General features: G+C 39.7%; 1 protein-coding gene and 1 long non-coding RNA gene across 4 annotated transcripts in view; one reads left to right on the forward strand and one right to left on the reverse strand.

Annotated features, from left to right (window-relative positions):
• Positions 1-18,173, reverse strand: part of C11H11orf74 (chromosome 11 C11orf74 homolog) — a 61,977-nt gene that overhangs the window by 32,595 nt on the left and 11,209 nt on the right. For all 3 annotated transcript variants that reach the window (XM_029956928.1, XM_029956926.1, XM_029956927.1), the window contains exon 2: positions 12,621-12,776. In XM_029956928.1, coding sequence (XP_029812788.1) covers positions 12,621-12,753 — 133 coding nt within the window. In that variant the 5' untranslated portion in view covers positions 12,754-12,776. The remainder of the gene's footprint in view (positions 1-12,620; positions 12,777-18,173) is intronic.
• LOC115306490 lies at positions 15,442-17,090 on the forward strand. Its single transcript, XR_003915343.1, has 3 exons — positions 15,442-15,506; positions 16,436-16,490; positions 16,996-17,090. It is a non-coding gene; the product is annotated as an uncharacterized LOC115306490 (long non-coding RNA).

Below are 18,173 nucleotides of genomic sequence, written 5' to 3' on the forward strand. Positions count from 1 at the left end.
TGTTATTGCTATAGGAAGAGTATGTTTTCTGTTTTCCTGTATATGTGTGAGAGTGAGTGTGTGAGTGTGTGAGGTTTGTAGGTTCGAGCCCCACATCGGGCTCTGTGCTGACAGCTCAGGGCCTGGAGCCTGCTTCAGATTCTGTGTTTCCCTCTCTCTCTCTCTGCCCCTCCCCTGCTCCTCTCTCTCTCTGTCTCTCTCTCTCTCTCTCTCTCAAAAAAAAAAACAAACCAGAGGCGCCTGGGTGGCTCAGTCAATTGGGCGTCCGGCTTCGGCTCAGGTCAGATCTCACGGTTCGTGGGCTCGAGCCCCGCGTCGGGCTCTGTGCTGACAGCTAGCTCAGAGCCTGGAGCCTGTTTCAGATTCTGTATCTCCCTCTCTCTCTGACCCTCCCCTGCTCCAGCTGTCTCTCTCTGTCTCTCAAAAATAAATAAAAAGCATAAAAAAATTTAAAAAAAAATACCAAACATTAAAAAAAAGATGTAGTATCTGACACTTTTGTCAAAGTATATAAATACCTTTGCCCAAGGGTTCTGTGTAAACATACTATTTAGTCTATCCAGCAGGGGCCAGTGTAGGATTATTCCCTGAATTGTATAGTCTTACACAGTAGACACTGTACATAGACACTACACAATATATACTATACAGAGTTGTTTCTGACTCCATCAAGGAATAGGATGTAGACCGCTAACACCATAAACAGTATTCTGTTTTCTATATTGCAGATTCAAGATTTCTTTATTTTTTAACATTGATGTTTCTCTTTGAAATCCTAAATAGTCCCCATAAATAAAACTACACTGGAGCACATCTTTAAAGCCTACCAAGTACCTTCATGTATATTTCAGCAGATTCACATCACAACCATATGAGGCACACTGAGAAGGCAGAATTATTACTGAGAGAGATTAAGTGGTAGGCCTGCAGTGCCAAAGAATTAATAAATGTCTAGAGCAGGTCTTCTGAATCCTAAGCTCACAAAGGATTCTTTCCATTACACTGGCCCTGCCCACAACAAAATGAGAAATACAAGGGCAGGATACCCAACTCTTCATAAAATCCTGTCACCCTAAAAAGTTTTCCTTCACCCTGAGATCATGCTCTTTTGCCTACCTACACAACAATGCATCAACTTAAGAACACCCTCTTTAATTCACACAGGTTGAAGAAAGTTAGAGAAAGCAATTTGTTTCCATCTCCTTTACAAATAAATGCTTTTTAGGAGTTTTTGAACTTTATGAGGTGGAATAACTCTTCTGCACAAAGCTATAATAATCCAAGCCCCATTCATTGGCATACAGCATTAGGGCAAAGCAATAAAATAATTGAATTATACATGTCTCTCACATTCCCTCATTTTTCAGGGTAATTCCAGATGTCCTTCATAAATAAATAAATAAATAAATAAATAAAGCTTGAAGAAAAGAGGAAAAGTTCTGAAGAATCCACTGTTCTAATCATTCTGATTGCTCTTACTGAAACTTATATAGAGTGTTCACTGAGTCCTCCAGACCAAGCCCAATATTCTGGATACTGTTTTATGAGCACTATGTATAGAACAGTTAGTCTTCCCTTACCAGCCGGCCCCTAACTGTGCCGTCTGTGTGACTGCCAGTGTGCCTTCACTCATCTAGAGCACGTGGAGAACAGGGCACTCAGAAATAAGTAAGAATGACGTATCAGAGTAGGGACTGTGTCTCATTCATCTTCTATTCCCAGGTTTTAGCTCATGCCTAAAACACAGCAGTCATACGGTCAATACTGAAATGATCTCAACATTTGCAACAACTGCACTGACACTTTAACGGGGGACTAAGCCTTATACCCTGAGATGACTGGCTACAAGTCACACAAAGTATAATTTATAGAGAAGATGGGGGAAATGTGGCATCTGATTCACAATCCCTTTTTTTCTGATCAGCAACCCATATACTATAATAGCTAATGCAAAGGCAGGCTAAATCTAAAAAATACATAAAATGGTATAATGATTCTTCTCTGTGCTAAAAAAGCAATGGGCTCCACGAACACTGAGCTAACTGGTAATACGTAAATCCGTCTCATCTGGAGGAAATCGAAGTAGAGGGGAAAAAAGACATTAACAATCTCAAACGAGACAGACTGCGGTTTGATATTCACACAAAGAAGATATGAGTTTGGTTACGGTCAAGTTTCCTGTTTGTATCCCTTTGGGTTTAGCTGACCATTTCAAAGAAAATATTATTGTTCTACAGCTGTAAGATTCCAGATTTGAAAACCACTCACACTTGAATACGGGCCCATTCAACTGAATCAAAAGACATGTCTTAAAACCACCTCGGTTTCAAGTTAAGTAACTTACTCTTTCTCTTCCATTATAATAATACACTTAACTACGAATGAGTAAAAATAATGTCTCAAGTTAATGGCAAATGGATACAAAACAACTGTGCACTCACTTAATATTGGTTTAATCAGCCACTTAAAGACTGACCATGACCACCTTAAGAGTTCATTTGGCCACTAGAAGTTCTCTGCTTGTATTTTGTAAAACTTCAAGATTCCATTTGCCCAAGAAGAGTCACCTCTCTCATTTATATGCACACACAAAATATATACTCTCTCTCTCTCTCTCTCTCTCTCTCTCTCTCTCTCTCTATATATATATATATATATATATACATACACTGAAAACATATAAGGAGAATCAAAGAAAATTATCCTTTATTTGTACACAAACCAAATTAAAAAGCTCATAATATCTTACTTCACTGAGAAAACACACTAGAAATTTATTGCAACAAAATATTATGTGTTAAGAATACTGCCAAAAATAAGTTTAATGATTATAATTAAAAATGTTGTAAATACTCCAATACTTTTTCTTTCCTTACCCACTTGCACTACGGCAGACACAGAAAACAAACGATTATCTACGGACCAAATATTCATGTGCAGAAAATGAATTGTAACAAGCACAGCTGAAGATTTCCGCTAATATATCTAAAACAAAATGGCTTAATCAGCTCAAAATGCATCATAATTTGAGGGGGGGAGATTTCCTCCCACCACTGAACCAGCCATTTTCTCTGTTTCCTAATTTGTCAATTTGCTCCCTAAATGTAGTGATTTAATGATGACAAAAGAAATAGAGAAACAAATGAAAATTGCTTAATTACAGTTTGCAGATGTTCCATCAAAGAGAAAGAATAGGTTAACGCTGCTGGTGCTGTTTCTTCCATGGGGCTCTGCTGCAAATGAGGTCCCTTTATTCAACACTTTCTTCCTTCTTCAGGGGTTCTATGTGATGCTTGGTACTATGTTTTTCTGTTTTGTTTTGTTCATGCCCAGCATGGAGCCCAATACGGGGCTTGAACTCACGACCCTGAGATCAAGACCGGAGCTGAGATCAACAGTCCCAGGCTTAACTGATTGAGCTACCCGGGTGCCCCCTGCCCCCTCTTTGATAAAGAGGTCACATACGTATAGCTAATGATATAAAACTAATATAAGTCAATATAAAATCATGAAACTTTATTTTTTCAATTCTTTCAGCAATGCCAAAAAAAATCAATAAAAAGCTTCAAAAATAACACCACTTCCTTAGTCTCTCCCTGAGGACGCCAGACTAATTAGCAGGGTTTTTAATTGCCTAGAGGCTTTGATTCGCAAGTCCTCACTATGCCTTCTACAACTTCCTCTTGAGGTTAACATCCCAATGGCCTATGTCTTAGGTCAAAGCAAGTTTACTGCTTTGTTGTGCTGCGCTGTTTTCCAGCGTGCGTGCGCTTCATTGTTAAACTCCCGTTTGCAAGAGCTACCTTTTTTCCTCGGCGTGGCTAACGGAAAAAAGGAGAAACAGAAAGACACTGCAAATGGCCTGTGAACTAAAAACACCACTCAATATTCAGTAGGGAATTAAGTGACTGATAACAACAGCGCAGAAAATGTGGCGAACGTGCCACCTGGGAGCACGAAGCTGGGCGGTTCCTTTCCAACCGCCTCCGCTGTCTGCGCGTTGCAGGGGTATCAAAACGATGCTAAGCCCGCTGGTCTCTGCCTAATATTGACAGGAAACAACTGCAAAAGGCTACACAGCAGGGATTATTTTTTGTTGTTGTGTTTTCTTTTATGAGAGAAAGCTGTTTTCATGCTCCACTGAAATTCCTTTCCTGCTCTGAAGTGGGTAAGCGGGCCAGCTGCTTTCTCTATTTTTCGCTGTGGTATTTTTCTATCACAGATTTTAAATTCATTCTTCAGACTGGGAAGAGACTCTTTGGAACCCTATGGAAGCTGAAAGATGCATTTCTAGCGTTCAAATTCAAAACAGCTTCGGGGACTAAGATGATGTGTCAACTTCGGAAACGTGTTGTTTTACGGGCTGTCACCACTTTCCTCTTTAATTACAGTTTTTAGAAGTTGTCAAGTATGAGTAGTGATATTCCTTTGGCTGAACTGACAGCTCAAAACTTATCAGTCTGGACGTGTAAAGCAAATCCCAGCCCAAGATTCTAAGCCCCTGACAGAACAGACACTCAATAAGAAACAAAAGCCTCTTGAAATGAGACTTAGGTACCTTCGGACCAGTCACTCAGCCTCTGTGGGCCTCAGTCTCTCCAGGCAAGACACCTGTGAGTCATTTTGACTCTTTCTTCTCCCTAATCCTCTGTCACTCACCTTTTGCCAAGTGCTGTCAGGGTCTTATCATAGGCTTCCCTGCTTTCTGTGTCCCTCTCCACTGCCCTAGTCCATACTGCCACAGACGTATTTCTGCTCAGGGTCCTTGCTGGTCTCCCTGACTCCAATTGTTACTCCTCTTCTTTGCTTCTGCCTTTCAAAATCACTTGCAATATCTGTCTCTCTGTCTCCTCTCTCTCTCCCAGTGTGTCTGTGTGTGTGTGTGTGTGTGTGTGTCTGTGTGTGTGTGTCTGTGTGTGTGTGAAGTCTACTATGGCTCCCAGTTAGCTAGGATATTAAATCCAAACAGAGGGCATATGATACGGTCTTCTCTATGGGCTCTTCTTCTTGTACCTGTCCATTAAATGTGGACGTTCTTCAGAGCTCAGTCAGAGGCCCTTCTGCTTGACATTCTACATTCTTTTGTTTTTTTTTTATTCCATTTATTCAACAAATTATTTTTTCCAGGTAGACTTCATGCCCAGTGCAGAGCCCAATGCAAGGCTTGAACTCATGACCCTAAGATCAAGACCTGAGCTGAGATCAAGAGTCGGACACTTAACTGACTGAGCCACAACAGAGTAGGTGACCCTCAACAAATATTTATTAAGCCTCTGTTTATTCTACATTGCCAGGCATTGCTTTAGGCACTAAAGTAATATTGGGGAACAAAATCCAACCTTCATGAAGCTTACACTCTAAAAAACATTTAAAATAATTATCTTTTGAGGAAGTGCAACTATTCCTGTGGTCCACATTATCTGCATGCCAGTGACACCCAGATCTTGGGAAGAACTGCTCAGTGCTAGAGGAAGACAGATAACATAAAGCAGTTGATTATGGGCTTTGGAGCTACACTGACTAGGTCCATAATCCAATTCCAACAATAACTAGTTATGTAACCTAGGACAAGTCTGTTAGGGATGCCATAACAAAATATCACAGACTGAGTGGCTTAAACAACACAAATTTATTTTCTCACAATTTGGGGGCTAGAAGTCCAAGATCAAGGTGTTAGCAAGGTTTGGTTTCTCCTGAGCCTCTCTCCTTGACTTGCTGATGGCCACCTTCTTGCTGAGTCTTCCTGGGGTCTTTCCTCTGTGTGTGTGCCTCCCTGGGGTGTCTCTCTCTTAAGGACACACATCATATTGGGTTAGGACCCCACCCTAACCCTCCGTCTCCTTGTTAAAGACCCTATCTCCAAATAGACTCACGTTGGTGATTCTGTTTTCAACGTATACATTTTGGCGAGACACAATTCAGTCCACAATAGTAGGTGCTTAACCTTAAGCCTTTGTGTCCTCATCTGTTTAAAAGTTGGCAATCATAAAAATCAAAACGTAGGAAACAACTCACTAGGCTATTGTAAGAAATGAGATGACCCAGGTAAAGTGCTTAGCACAATATCTAGTGCCAACTAAACGTTAGCTGCTTACCAATAATATTAGAGTAGTTTTCCTACAATCTCACTATCCCAGATGTTTCTGTGAGAGAAGTATAGTGATACAGATGTCTGGAGTCTGAACCCCTTACTGGTCCTCAGCAAGGTATTAATTTACAATGGCTTTCAGTTCTCTGAGCTGATTAGTAATAGCTCTTCTTTGCATCATTGTCACAATGAAATAAGTGACTCAAGACAAATGCTTGGTGAATACTTCTATGAATTAAGCTAAAATTAAGAGCACTGGAATGTCCCTTCTAACTCTACAGTTTAAACAGAAACAAGGGGTGCCTGGCTAGCTCAGTCATAAGAGCATGTGATTCTTGACTGGGATCATGAGTTCGAGTCCCATGTTGGGTGTAGAGATTACTTAAATAAATATCGTTTAAAACACCTGGTATCTTAAAGGTATTTAGATAGTCCTGCTATCCTTTTTAAGGGACTGTATCATCAGAATCATTGTCTAAACCAGTGGTTCTCAAAACTAGTGGTACGGCTGAATTAGTTCAGAGCCTTATGAATATAAAAATTCCTAGACCCCTCACTATAGAGCCTCTAATTTAATAAGCCCAGAACAGCATCTGGAAATATTTATTCTTTTTTTTAAGTTTATTTATTTATTTGAGAGAGAAAGAGTGTGTTAGTGGGGTAGGGGCAGAGAGAGATGAAGAGAGAAAATCCCAAGCAGGCTCTCTGCTGTCAGCACAGAGCCCGACGTGGGGCTTTATCTTGCAAACCATGAGATCATGACCTCAGCCAGAATGAAGAGTCAGAGACTCAACTGACTGAGCCACCCAGGTGGCCCTGGAAATGTTTATTCTTATACAAGCTTGACATTATAAGTTTTTCTTATAGTTAGCCAAGTTTGAGAGCTACTTGGCCTAAGAGGAGTGCTGCTCAGTAGAAATATAATGTAAGCCACATACGTGGTTTTAAATTTTCAAGCAACCACATTTTTTAGTTTTTGAAACTAAACTTAATAATGATAATAATATATCTTACTTAAGCAAATTTTCTAAAATATTGTCATTTTAAATGTAGTTAAAATGAAAATATTATTGAGATATTTTATATTCTATTTGTATACAAAGTCTTCAAAATCCTGTGCATGTTTCACATTTATAACTTATCTCAGTTCAGATGAAAAAAAACTTTTTTTGTTTAAAAAAAGTTTTTAATGTTTACTTATTTTTGAGAGACAGAGAGAGATAGAGCATGAGCAGGGGAGGGGCAGAAAGGGAGAACAGAATTTAAGGCAGACTCCAAGCTCTGAGCTGTCAGCACAGAGCCCGACGCAGGGCTGGAACTCACAAACCACGAGATTATGACCTGAGCCAAAGTTGGACGTTCAACCGACTAAGCCACCCAAGTGCCCCCAGATGAAAATGATGGAGCACTGGCATGGCCCCTTAAAGAACTAAATGTGAATAAAGTAAAAAATATAGAATAAGCTCTCTTATGATTCTATAAGATTATGAAAATCTAAGAAAACTTGAAACCTATTCAGAGGTTTTGAAACTCTTAAGAGTTTGGAACAATCAAAGGCCAGAATATCACCAGTTTATAAAGCCACCTGCAGGGCCATTTGTCCTGAATGTTCTACCTCAGGGGGAATTTAATTCAAACATTAACAAGTATAAAGGGAAGGGCGATTGAGTTGACGGGATTTTTTCAAAGATACCTTGAAAGAATAATAAAATGCTGAAACCACAAAGTGTTGTGAGTAAAATGAGAACAGCATAAGGAAAACCGGAAACGAAATCACACATCAAAATCACAAACAAAATCTCTGATCTAGACATGAGAAAACAGGCTAAAGTAGATAAATGTATTACTGAATAGAAAGCTGTTATGTGGTAATCATAGAAACTGGTAAAAATCAGTTGGGAACTGAATGCTATGTGTCTTAAGATTGAAAGGAGAGAATGAAAACCAAAGGCTTATTTAAGAGTTAATCATAAAATCACAGTATAGAAACACCTGGGTGGCTCAGTCATTTAAGTGTCCAACTTTGGCTCAAATCATGATCTCACGGTTGGTGGGTTCAAGCCCCACATCAGGCTCTGTGCTAGCTCAGAGCCGGGGGCCTGCTTCAGATTCTGTGACTCCCTCTCTCTCTGCCCCTCCCCTGCACACACCGTCTCCCTCTCTCATAAATAAATGTAAAAAAAAATTTTTAATAAAAATCATAGTAACTCATTTCAACTTCCAAACTATTTAAGTTAAATAGTTGGTAAACTATAAAAACTAATCACGCAGCCTGAAGAACAAAACCAGAACAATGACAGGGTATGCGCATGATAAAGACTGAGAACTGGATATAACCACTCTAACCCTCTCCCCAAAGTTACTAGCATATGTACCAAAATGGAGTTGAACGTCAATTTCTAAGTCACTGGCTTCTTAAACATATAATTTCTGTGTGACCCCAATATGAGTAGTAACTAACACTTTAAAAATTCGAGCAAATGCCTCCCCTATCAGCTCATGTGGTGATTGATCTGGGTGTAGAAGGAAGTTAGAAACAACTTTCACCCTTACTAAAATAAGGCTACATCTCTACCCTAAAAACCTACTATTTAAGAATATATATATACTAGTACTAATACAAAGGGAAACACAATCCAAAGGGCAACCAACAATGGAGGCATTTTTAACATCGTTCAATTTGTCTCTCATCTGTCAAACCTCCTGCACTCTATTTTATGTCTTAGGACAGGACTCAAGGCAAGTTTTGGTTCAGTGGTTACTGCAGACTCACCGTGGGCATCCTCTCCAATGAGTGGATTTTATTACCCTCCTCACCCAGGCCTTCCTGTGAGCTCTCACAGAACTCCATGCTTTTCTCCATTATAGTACTTATCATATAATAGCATAATTTTTTGTTTACTTATATATCTCTCTTCCTGGACTATGCGTGCTTGAAAACACAAACTATATCTAATTTATTTGGGGATCCTTAGCACCTAAAACAATACCTAGATCATTAGGAGATACAGAATTCATGAATGAATAATGAATAAATGCATTAACACAAAACAAAATATAAGTTTTCACATCTATGTTTTTCTAACCTAAGCAAATGACAGAAATATGACAGACAAGGAAAAGGCACTTTCTTCCTTTATATGGATAGTTTAGAAAGACTTATAAATGAATTATATTCATAAAAAAATTGAGATGCCAAGGATTGAAACTTAGCCTCTTATCTTTACCCACAATAATATCAACAATATAATAACATCTCACCAATAATGAATAAAATCAAAATCTGCACACTGATTTTCTAATACAGATCTTACAACTTGGTCTTACTCTCTTGAACTAAGATACTAATGATACTATTGAGAATTCAATTACAACTGTTTAAAACACACAATGAATTTGTCTCTATAAACATTTTGACAGAACATTGTATTTATTATCAAGTATGTACCATGGTTTAAAAAAAAAACAGAGTTGCTTTAAAAAACAAAACCCTTGCAAAATATGATCAACATCAATGAGTGAGATTTTTGCTACAATATTCACAGTTTCCAGTGATTTTCCAACAGTCTGGAGCAGTGATGTGAATTTCTTTCAGTCAGGCTATAGTTTAATTTTTTTCCAGGGAAATATTTTTAATAGGATTTCTGACCCTTTTAACACTCTTGGAAAGAAAAATGAATCCTATAAGCATTCTGGCCTATAACTATTATAAAAATAAATAGAACAGTCAATCAGAGGAAATTGTAATAGACTTGAGAAACCAAACTTACTCAAGAAATATACATGAGCAGGTGTGATGATTACCACTTTCACAGAGAAAAGATTCTACGCATCAACAAAACAAGCGAGTACACCCAGACAAATGAAGGGCTGGAAAGAACGGGAAAACTCTGAACAAACGGCTTTCATCTCCTCCTTCAAGCAAAACTAACCATGGTCAGTTCAACCAATCCTGCGGACTCCTAGGCCTGTCCATAATACTATTTGGCTTTTCAGAAGGTACTTAAATGTTACGGGGATGGGGGGCAGGGGGGAAAGATGCTTACAAATTTTTTTTAATGGTTTTATTTATTTTTGAGAGAGAAAGAGACAGCCTGAGCAGGGGAGGGTCAGAGAGAGAGGGAGACACAGAATCCGAAGACAGGCTCCAGGCTCTGAGCTAGCTGTCAGCACAAAGCCTGATGTGGGGCTCGAACCCACAAACGGTGAGATCGTGACCTGAGCCAAAGTCAGACATTTAACCGACTGAGACACCCAGACACCCCGGATGCTTACTGATTTAAGACACATTTTTGCACTCACAATTCTTTGTGCTTTAAGAGGAATTTTTTCAGGTCATTAGTTTATAATGTGAACTGGTGCCTAGGGATATTTTGAAAGGAAAAAAAGAGTGTGCTTATAGATGCAGTTAATGTGACTTGCGTCATCATTTATTTCAGCTCAATTTGGGGCGCAAAACTGAACTCAGAATGGAGTCACCACATCGGCAACAGTTTGTTCCTCAGCGTGCAAGGATCTTAACAGAAATTTGAAAATTGAATATACCCCTTACCCCAAAACAAAAAGCATCATAACCCCTTTAAAACATTCAAGTCCCTGCAAGAAGTTCGTACTTTTCCAGAGTATGCAAATAAAGTCAGTTTTGCAAGTAACTTCCAAAATAATTTGGATTATCAAAATGCTATTGGCAGGTGCCTGGGTGGCTCATTGGGTTAAGTATCCCACTCTTGATTTCAGCTCAGGTCATGATCTCACCTTTGTGAGATCGAGCCCCTCATTGGGGTCCACATTGGGGTCCACGTTGGGCATGGAGCCTGCTTAAGATTTTCTCTCTCCCTCCAGCCTTCCTCCCTCATCCCACTCCGCCCCCACTTGTGCGCACACTCTCTCTCTCCAAAAAAAAAAATGCAATTGTCATACAAAATATGTTAATTCTGCTAGTTTTACCCTTGCTCCCCCCCCCCCCGCACCCCCCACCATTCCTACTTCCTTGTTAGGTACAGAAAGCATGGAACTAAATCATTAGGCTCCGAGAAAGCAATCATCTTCCCAAACCTGAGTTTATAGACCAAAAGATTATTTGGGCCATTAAGCAAGATTAATTTGATCGACATATCATGTCAAAACAGATCATTCACAGCCTCAAAGTAAACTAGATATTTCCTAATTTCTCCATTAAGTGTAAACAAAACCATGGTCCACAGTTTTCAAGTATCAGTATTCTATCTTGCACAAAGAAACCAGTTAGAATCACTTTTCCTTTTCTTCCTTGTAAATATCCTTCTTTTACATGTTTTAAGGACACATGATCATGACTTGTATCTTGAAAGTGTGATCACCCCGGAGCTTATGAAACTCCCTGTTCTCAATCAGGTACGCATTAGAATTAACAGAGGAATTTTTACAAAATACCAATTTCTGGGCCCCAGCTAAGATTTAGAGTGGGCCCTGGTATCACAATGCTCTAAAAAAATCCCTCAGGTGAGTCCAATGTGCAGCAAGGTGGCGAACTAATTGCCTCACAAATGTGGATCAGAAGGGACCCAAGTCGAGAGCAAGCCAATGGCAGGCAATCTGAGTTAGACCCCAGAGCAAAGATTACAAACCAAACGCCTACAGGAGCCATTCAGGTGAATGAAGCAGGCAATGTGTACACACTGTTTACAACATGTGACTGCCAGGGGGTGTGACAAACAGGACGCTCACAGGTCAAAGTCTCCCGAGCTCTAGCAGATCTTGCCATCAGGAACATAAGAGGTAACAGGTCTTCCCTCTTAGAGAAGAAAACCACAAATCAAGATTTTTTAATGTAAATCTTCCCAACTTTTAAATGTTGACTCAGTTGGAAAAAATATATCACCACTGTATGAGGCGAGCAAGATGCATAATGAAACATACAACACAGGCTTGGACTTTAGGCTTCGGTTAATCACTCCTGGTCTGAAGGGGTGTTTCCATTCTGCAGTGGCCACAGCATCGGCATCCCAATGACAACAACCAACAATGCCTAGCACTGAGTACTTCTGTGTTAGCCACTATGCTCAGGCTTTTACTTGGATTCTTTCAATTAACCTTCAAAAACCTTCAAGGCACCATTATTACCCCTCCTTACTCAACCGCCTCTCCCAAGGTCACATACCCAGAAAGTAGCAATGCCAGGATCCAAATGGATACAGTGTAACTCCATAGCCTATATTATGCTATTTCTTAAACATTTTAAACACGTTTTTAAAAACCTCTACTCTTTGCACTCACATTTCTTCAAAAATAAATGAATTACACAAAATGATTTCTCAAGCCCCTTTTAATTCTCAAATTCAGTGGCTCTGACTCCATAATACAACTTTTGGTTATAGAAAAATGTTGGAATTTGCATGCATCAGTCTTGAATCCCTGATATGCATTAACTGATCAAAGGAAAGGATTGAATGACTGCTTATTAAATAGTCTTTTTGAAAAAGCAGCAAAGACATAAAATTATAATAAAATTCTTTAGCTCTACTGCTCTAGAAAGTTGACTTCTCCATTTTACCTTTTGAAAGATGAGTAAAAGTGCTCAGAAATTCTTCATATGTTTGTTCATGACAATTAACAAACTTATCCAAGACATCTTCAATTAATCGATCTTCATCCATGGTCTCCAATTCTGATATTTGGGCAGGCATTCTTATTTATGAGGCCATTTTATCTATGAGACAAAGAAAAACACAAGCTATAGAGTTGTGGGGCACAAAACTCTCTTGAAAATGCTGTAGAAATTTGCAGAAGTTCAAAGTCTTTCAAGGTGAGATGTACTTCAAAGGGTATGTTGCCCACCCATCCAATGACAACAATAATAGCTAATATTCATTAGCTACTTATTTAGCACTTACTGTGTACAGGCCGCAGTTCTGAGCCCCTCAGTATGAACTGCCTAACAATCCTAGCTCAGGTCACAGAGCCAGTAGGTAGGCCAGTTCCAGGAGTCAGGTCCTAGACCCTTACGCACTTCACAATGTTTCACTCGATCCCTTGTGTGACACCTCTGCCCCCACCATGTGTGACTGTGCTCTTGGGGCCAAACAATGGACTTGTCTGTGCTTTAACACATCCAGGGACTGGGAACTCTGAACGTTCCAAAGAAGCCTTTGGACAGCTCTATCAATGATGCCTTCGAAATCTCTCTCCTTGTACATTTCCCCAACTGGTCCCTGAGCTCCTGGGATCATACTGAGTAAATTCAATCCTTCTTATACATGACATACTTTCAAATGTTTGATCAAGCCTATGCTGTCCTTTCTCAATTTCATCTCACTTAAATTTTTTTTTTTTTAAACCAAGCTCAGAATTCAGAATTCAGTTTCTCAGGGTGCCTGGGTAGCTCAGTTGGTTGAGTATCCAACTCTTGATTTCAGCTCAGGTCATGATCCCAGGGTCAGGAGATCAAGCCCCAGGTCAAGCCCCATGCTGAGCGTGGAGCCTGCTTAAGATTCTCCCTCTCTCTCTCTCTCTCTCTCTCTCTCAAAATAAACATTTAAAATTACAAAAAAGTTTCTCTCCCTCACCCCCTCCTCCACTCTCTATTAAAAAAAAAGGATGAAAAAAATTCAGTTTCTCTCTCAAGGCTTTAGCCTTCCATCTCCCATCACCACAGAGAGCTAATCATATGCTGCTTCATATTCAGTCTACAGTTACACTGAACATATTGTACTGGAAACAGGTGTACACAGTTCTGTGTCCTATTAGACATGAAGCCCATGAAAGGCAGGGCCCCGAGTCTTTTTATCGTTGTGTCCCAAGTGTTAAAGAGCTCAGGCCATGGCATAAAGCTGACACCCACCAATATGAAGCTAACATGACTCATTTGAGCAGGTCCAGTAGTCAACCACTGCTAGAAGCTGGCAAAACTCTCAACTGAACTTGCCCAATTATTTCACCTGTGCCTTAATATGACCTAGCTTCAGGTGCTCCCGCTCTCCTGATCAGTCTACCTGAACGAGATGTCACACTGCCTGCGTCCCTTTGAAGTAGGCCAATCAGAAATGAAGACAGGACTGCAGCTCCGTTCTGTATCCAATGAGGTTTGACTAACTCCCACATTCTAACTACTGCACTCCTACTGCTGGTGGCCTCTTCGCACTGCCAGTTACTTCACATACTGCTAAACGCCTGTCGGCTTGGACACAGTGCCTCAGTCCTTGCAGTCTAGCTGTTTTTCCTTGTGATATTTCACCTTGTTCAATTCCATTCATTCTGTATGAAATATCATAGCTTTGAAAAATTTATTATCTACAGAAAGCAGGAGAGTAATTACTGCCTAAGTTGTATGATTCGTGGGAGATAATAAAAAGGAGGGGGTCCTTGGATCGTGTAGAGGAGGGAGAGAAAGCACCAAGCTTCTTCTAGTTTTCAAAAACAAGAGCAAAGTTTTGTTATCTGTTATTATATTTATTTATTTGGTGTCTAGCAGAAGTTCAGAAAGACACAGAAATGTTTTCATAAGATGATGCCCAACCTCATTTGGTGGCAACACCTGATTTGAATTAACGGGAAAGCATCTTGTTACTTCTACTCAGTGTGACTACTCAGCTGTTTCCCCAAAGAAATTCTAAGGGGGATGCTTTTGAGGTGCTTTCCCAGACCCCACTGGAGATTTTGTGCAACACATGGGATTGCCGCTGCCTTTCTAAACTCCAAGAAACTCTGAATTCTGAAACACATCTGACCCTAAGGGTTTTAAATAAGGAATTGCGAAGCTACATACACTTCATAGGATTGCTGCGAGAGTTAAGTGGGGGATATATGACCCCTCAAGCAGTGTTAGCCATGATGACCATGATAATGGGTCACCCTCAGTGTTCTGTCCCGTGCCTACACAAAGACCTGCTTTGGCTGTGTGTGACTCCCTCTGACTCTGAAGGCGTTGATGTCCCCTCAAGATAGGCCCTCACACTTTACAACCCTAGACAAAATATGGTGTTATAGAAGTCTGAAAACCACAGAAAATAAAAATAAAAGGAACACTTTAAATGAAGCTATATATGAACCCAGAATGAAAGGAACTGTTTCAAACTATTTCTAGCTGAAAATTAAATATAGGAAAAAGTACTGGGTAGAGTTTATGCAAAGTCACCTGTAACACTGCCGGGCTTCAGATATCCGAAGTTTAATAAACTATGCTTGCAGTTCCCAGATAAAATATAATAAATAAATTCAGGGGTGGCTATTATTTCACTGTCAGTAGGACATGGACTTAGTTACAAGAATGTTAACGGCCATCAGTTTTCCAGAATGGAACCCCCGGGAAGTTCCAGCTTGTAGAACCTCAATGTCGTCCTCACACCATCTCGGGTAATCGACTTCAGCGAGCAAATGCCAGACAGAGGCAGCCAGGCTGTGTCTCTCATTGCTGTAAATGTCTGCTGTGGATGCTTTAAGAGTGAGAACAGAAAATCTTTTAAACTTCCTTTCCAATGGTCAGAGTGGTGAGGTTTTTTGGTTTGTTTGTTTTTTTTTTTAGCTTTAACACATCTCAGTTTTACCAAAGGGAATACTGAACAGGCTATGCACAGCACACATTCAGACTCCTTCAAGGCCTTTAATTTAATTCATGTGGTCATCCCAATACAGAAGAGGTAATGTTTTTACTGGCTTTATAAAGAGTTTTGGAAAATCCAGTTTGGTAAACTGTCATCATCTGAAGAGTTTAACAAATACCCACCTTAGAATTTAGAACTTTCCTTATCTCTAAAAATGCAAATAGCTTAATGTTAAAAGTCCCCAGGGACTGATGGAGCAGATAATCATTTACCAGACAGTCAAGTGGTTTATGCAAATCCTAGTGGTTTTCTAGAAGGAAGCAATGCTTTTTCAGTTGCTGTTCATATTTATTTGTGTTTTTATCGTGAAGTGTTTTTCTAAGAAAAGGGGCGGGAGAAGGAGAGAGAGACTTGCCCATAACAGGATTCTTTACCTTGGTATGGTTTTTATATTTTAAGGCTTAGTGCTCCGTATGAAAGACTCACAACATATTGTGACGATAAGTAAATGTGTAGAAATATTGACTGGAAAATCATACACAGCACGTTCACAATCCCAGCCTCCAGGGAGAAACACAGGTCGGATGTTTGGCTCTGCTTGGACTACTGACTTTCACAGGGAGACCACAGGCTTGGCTCTCTTCCAGTCACTGAGAGAGGACGAGAAAATAACAGAACCTTCCTGGGGTCCCGTTTTCTACCACCAAATAATGAAACTAACAACCATGCAAGCCAGTTAGTGCTCTCTGGCCTCTGAAGGGCATAATTACGAAATATGACATGTGAATTATCACCACTGATTTAACACATATTTGATGTTTATCTGCAGATCTCTGCTTCATGCAACCTTCCTAAACAAACTGCGACCTTCAGAGGCAAGAGGGGTAAGTCTTCAGAAACAAGGCGCTCTGAGCTAGTCTCCTCTCCAATTGCATAACCTGCTTTTCAACAGCATACAGGACGGTACGCTGAACAAAATAGGGTTGTCTTTTTTAAACTGCGAGGTTTACTGCTGATATTTTAAAATAATAAATAACAACACAGTTTTAAAGAGTTGTGCAGAGGCTGTCAAAATCCACTTCCTCAAATTTTCATAGTTCTGCTCAACAAGGATCCCCTGCTGTGCTGAATGGTAAGATGGAATATTATCAAAAGAATTCACCTTGCCTACAGAAATGAAACCATCAACCCTGGTACTTCACAGGATGGGTCTCCTTTTATTTTTTGGAAAATGGGCAAATTTCAAAAAGACCAAATTACGTAGCAAGTGTACAGATTTATTTAGATGATAGAAGAGACCCGTTAGGAACTGATTTCTTCTTCCTTAATTGAACTACACCTATTTTGCACTGTCTGATATTTTTTTATGTCTTTCAAATTATATTACAGAGAGAAAGAAATCCAATGATTGAAACTGTCACAGATGCTCAGAGTGGAGAGAAAGCTGAAGGTCATCTAGTCCAATGATAGAGGATAAATGAATAAATCTGGCAAAGAAACTTTAGGTAGGGTTTTTGCCAAGTGAGGACTATCAATAAGGAAAGTGGTATGGTCCCATATCAAAACCAGTAATGACAACATGCTTATGACTAAGACATTCAAGGCATACGTGAAGTCAGCAGGAAATTAAGGAAAAGGCAGCAATCTCATCAGGATGGTTGTTATATCCACGTCCCCGACTGCATCCTGTCCCTCAACAACATATGAAAACCTTGAGGCAAGGCAAGGCAAAGCATGTGTGTATGTGTGTGTGCACAGTATCTCCTCTGCTGTGTTTTATCCGCATGAGATAAACCCATATGATTCTAGCATCAAAGAATACACTGCACTTCAAGCTATGAGCTTCTCCCAACGAGCCTTTCCTAACATGTAAAGGCACGGAATTCTTAGCACCAAAATGTTGATGGCATAAGCATCTAGATGTCTATATAAAGACTTCCCTAGGCACACTTCTGCACTGAACTTTAAAGGCAGCACTTGGAGGGAGGTGAAAAAAGCCTGGGGATTACTGCTGACTACAGAGCTTCAGAAGAGAGAAGTTGTGTTGTCAGCCATGCAAAGGTCTTAGTAATAGGCATGTCTCAGCTGTATTGTTTTTTCCTTGACAAAATCTCACTGTGAGGAAAAGAGTAAAAGGAGACACCCATACTAAAAACCACATCTAATCAAACATGTGAGCTAAGTACATGCTTATCATGAACACAGATACCACAAGAGATGCCTTATAGAAACAGATCTAGTTCTGTTCCTAAAGAGGATGATAATCTATGCATCTTATACAGGACTCCATTTTTGTAATAAAAATGACTCTGATGACCCGTATGTATGGTGATTATTTTTATTTTTTATTTATTTCTTTCTTGGTGATTATTTTTAAATTAGAACAATAGGGAATGGAGTGAAAGTATTTTTTAATGAAGGCTGTAAAAAGAGTAAGAATAATAAAAACATATCAAGGCAAAACAGTGGATTGTATAAAAAAAGCAGGAAAAAAATATAGAGAGAATCTTTAGGACACAGAGTTATTAGAACTGATACCAAAAGCATGTCTCTAAGAAGAAGAGGTG

The sequence above is a fragment of the Suricata suricatta genome, chromosome 11 (genome assembly GCF_006229205.1).
Source record: "Suricata suricatta isolate VVHF042 chromosome 11, meerkat_22Aug2017_6uvM2_HiC, whole genome shotgun sequence".
Lineage (NCBI taxonomy): Eukaryota > Metazoa > Chordata > Mammalia > Carnivora > Herpestidae > Suricata > Suricata suricatta.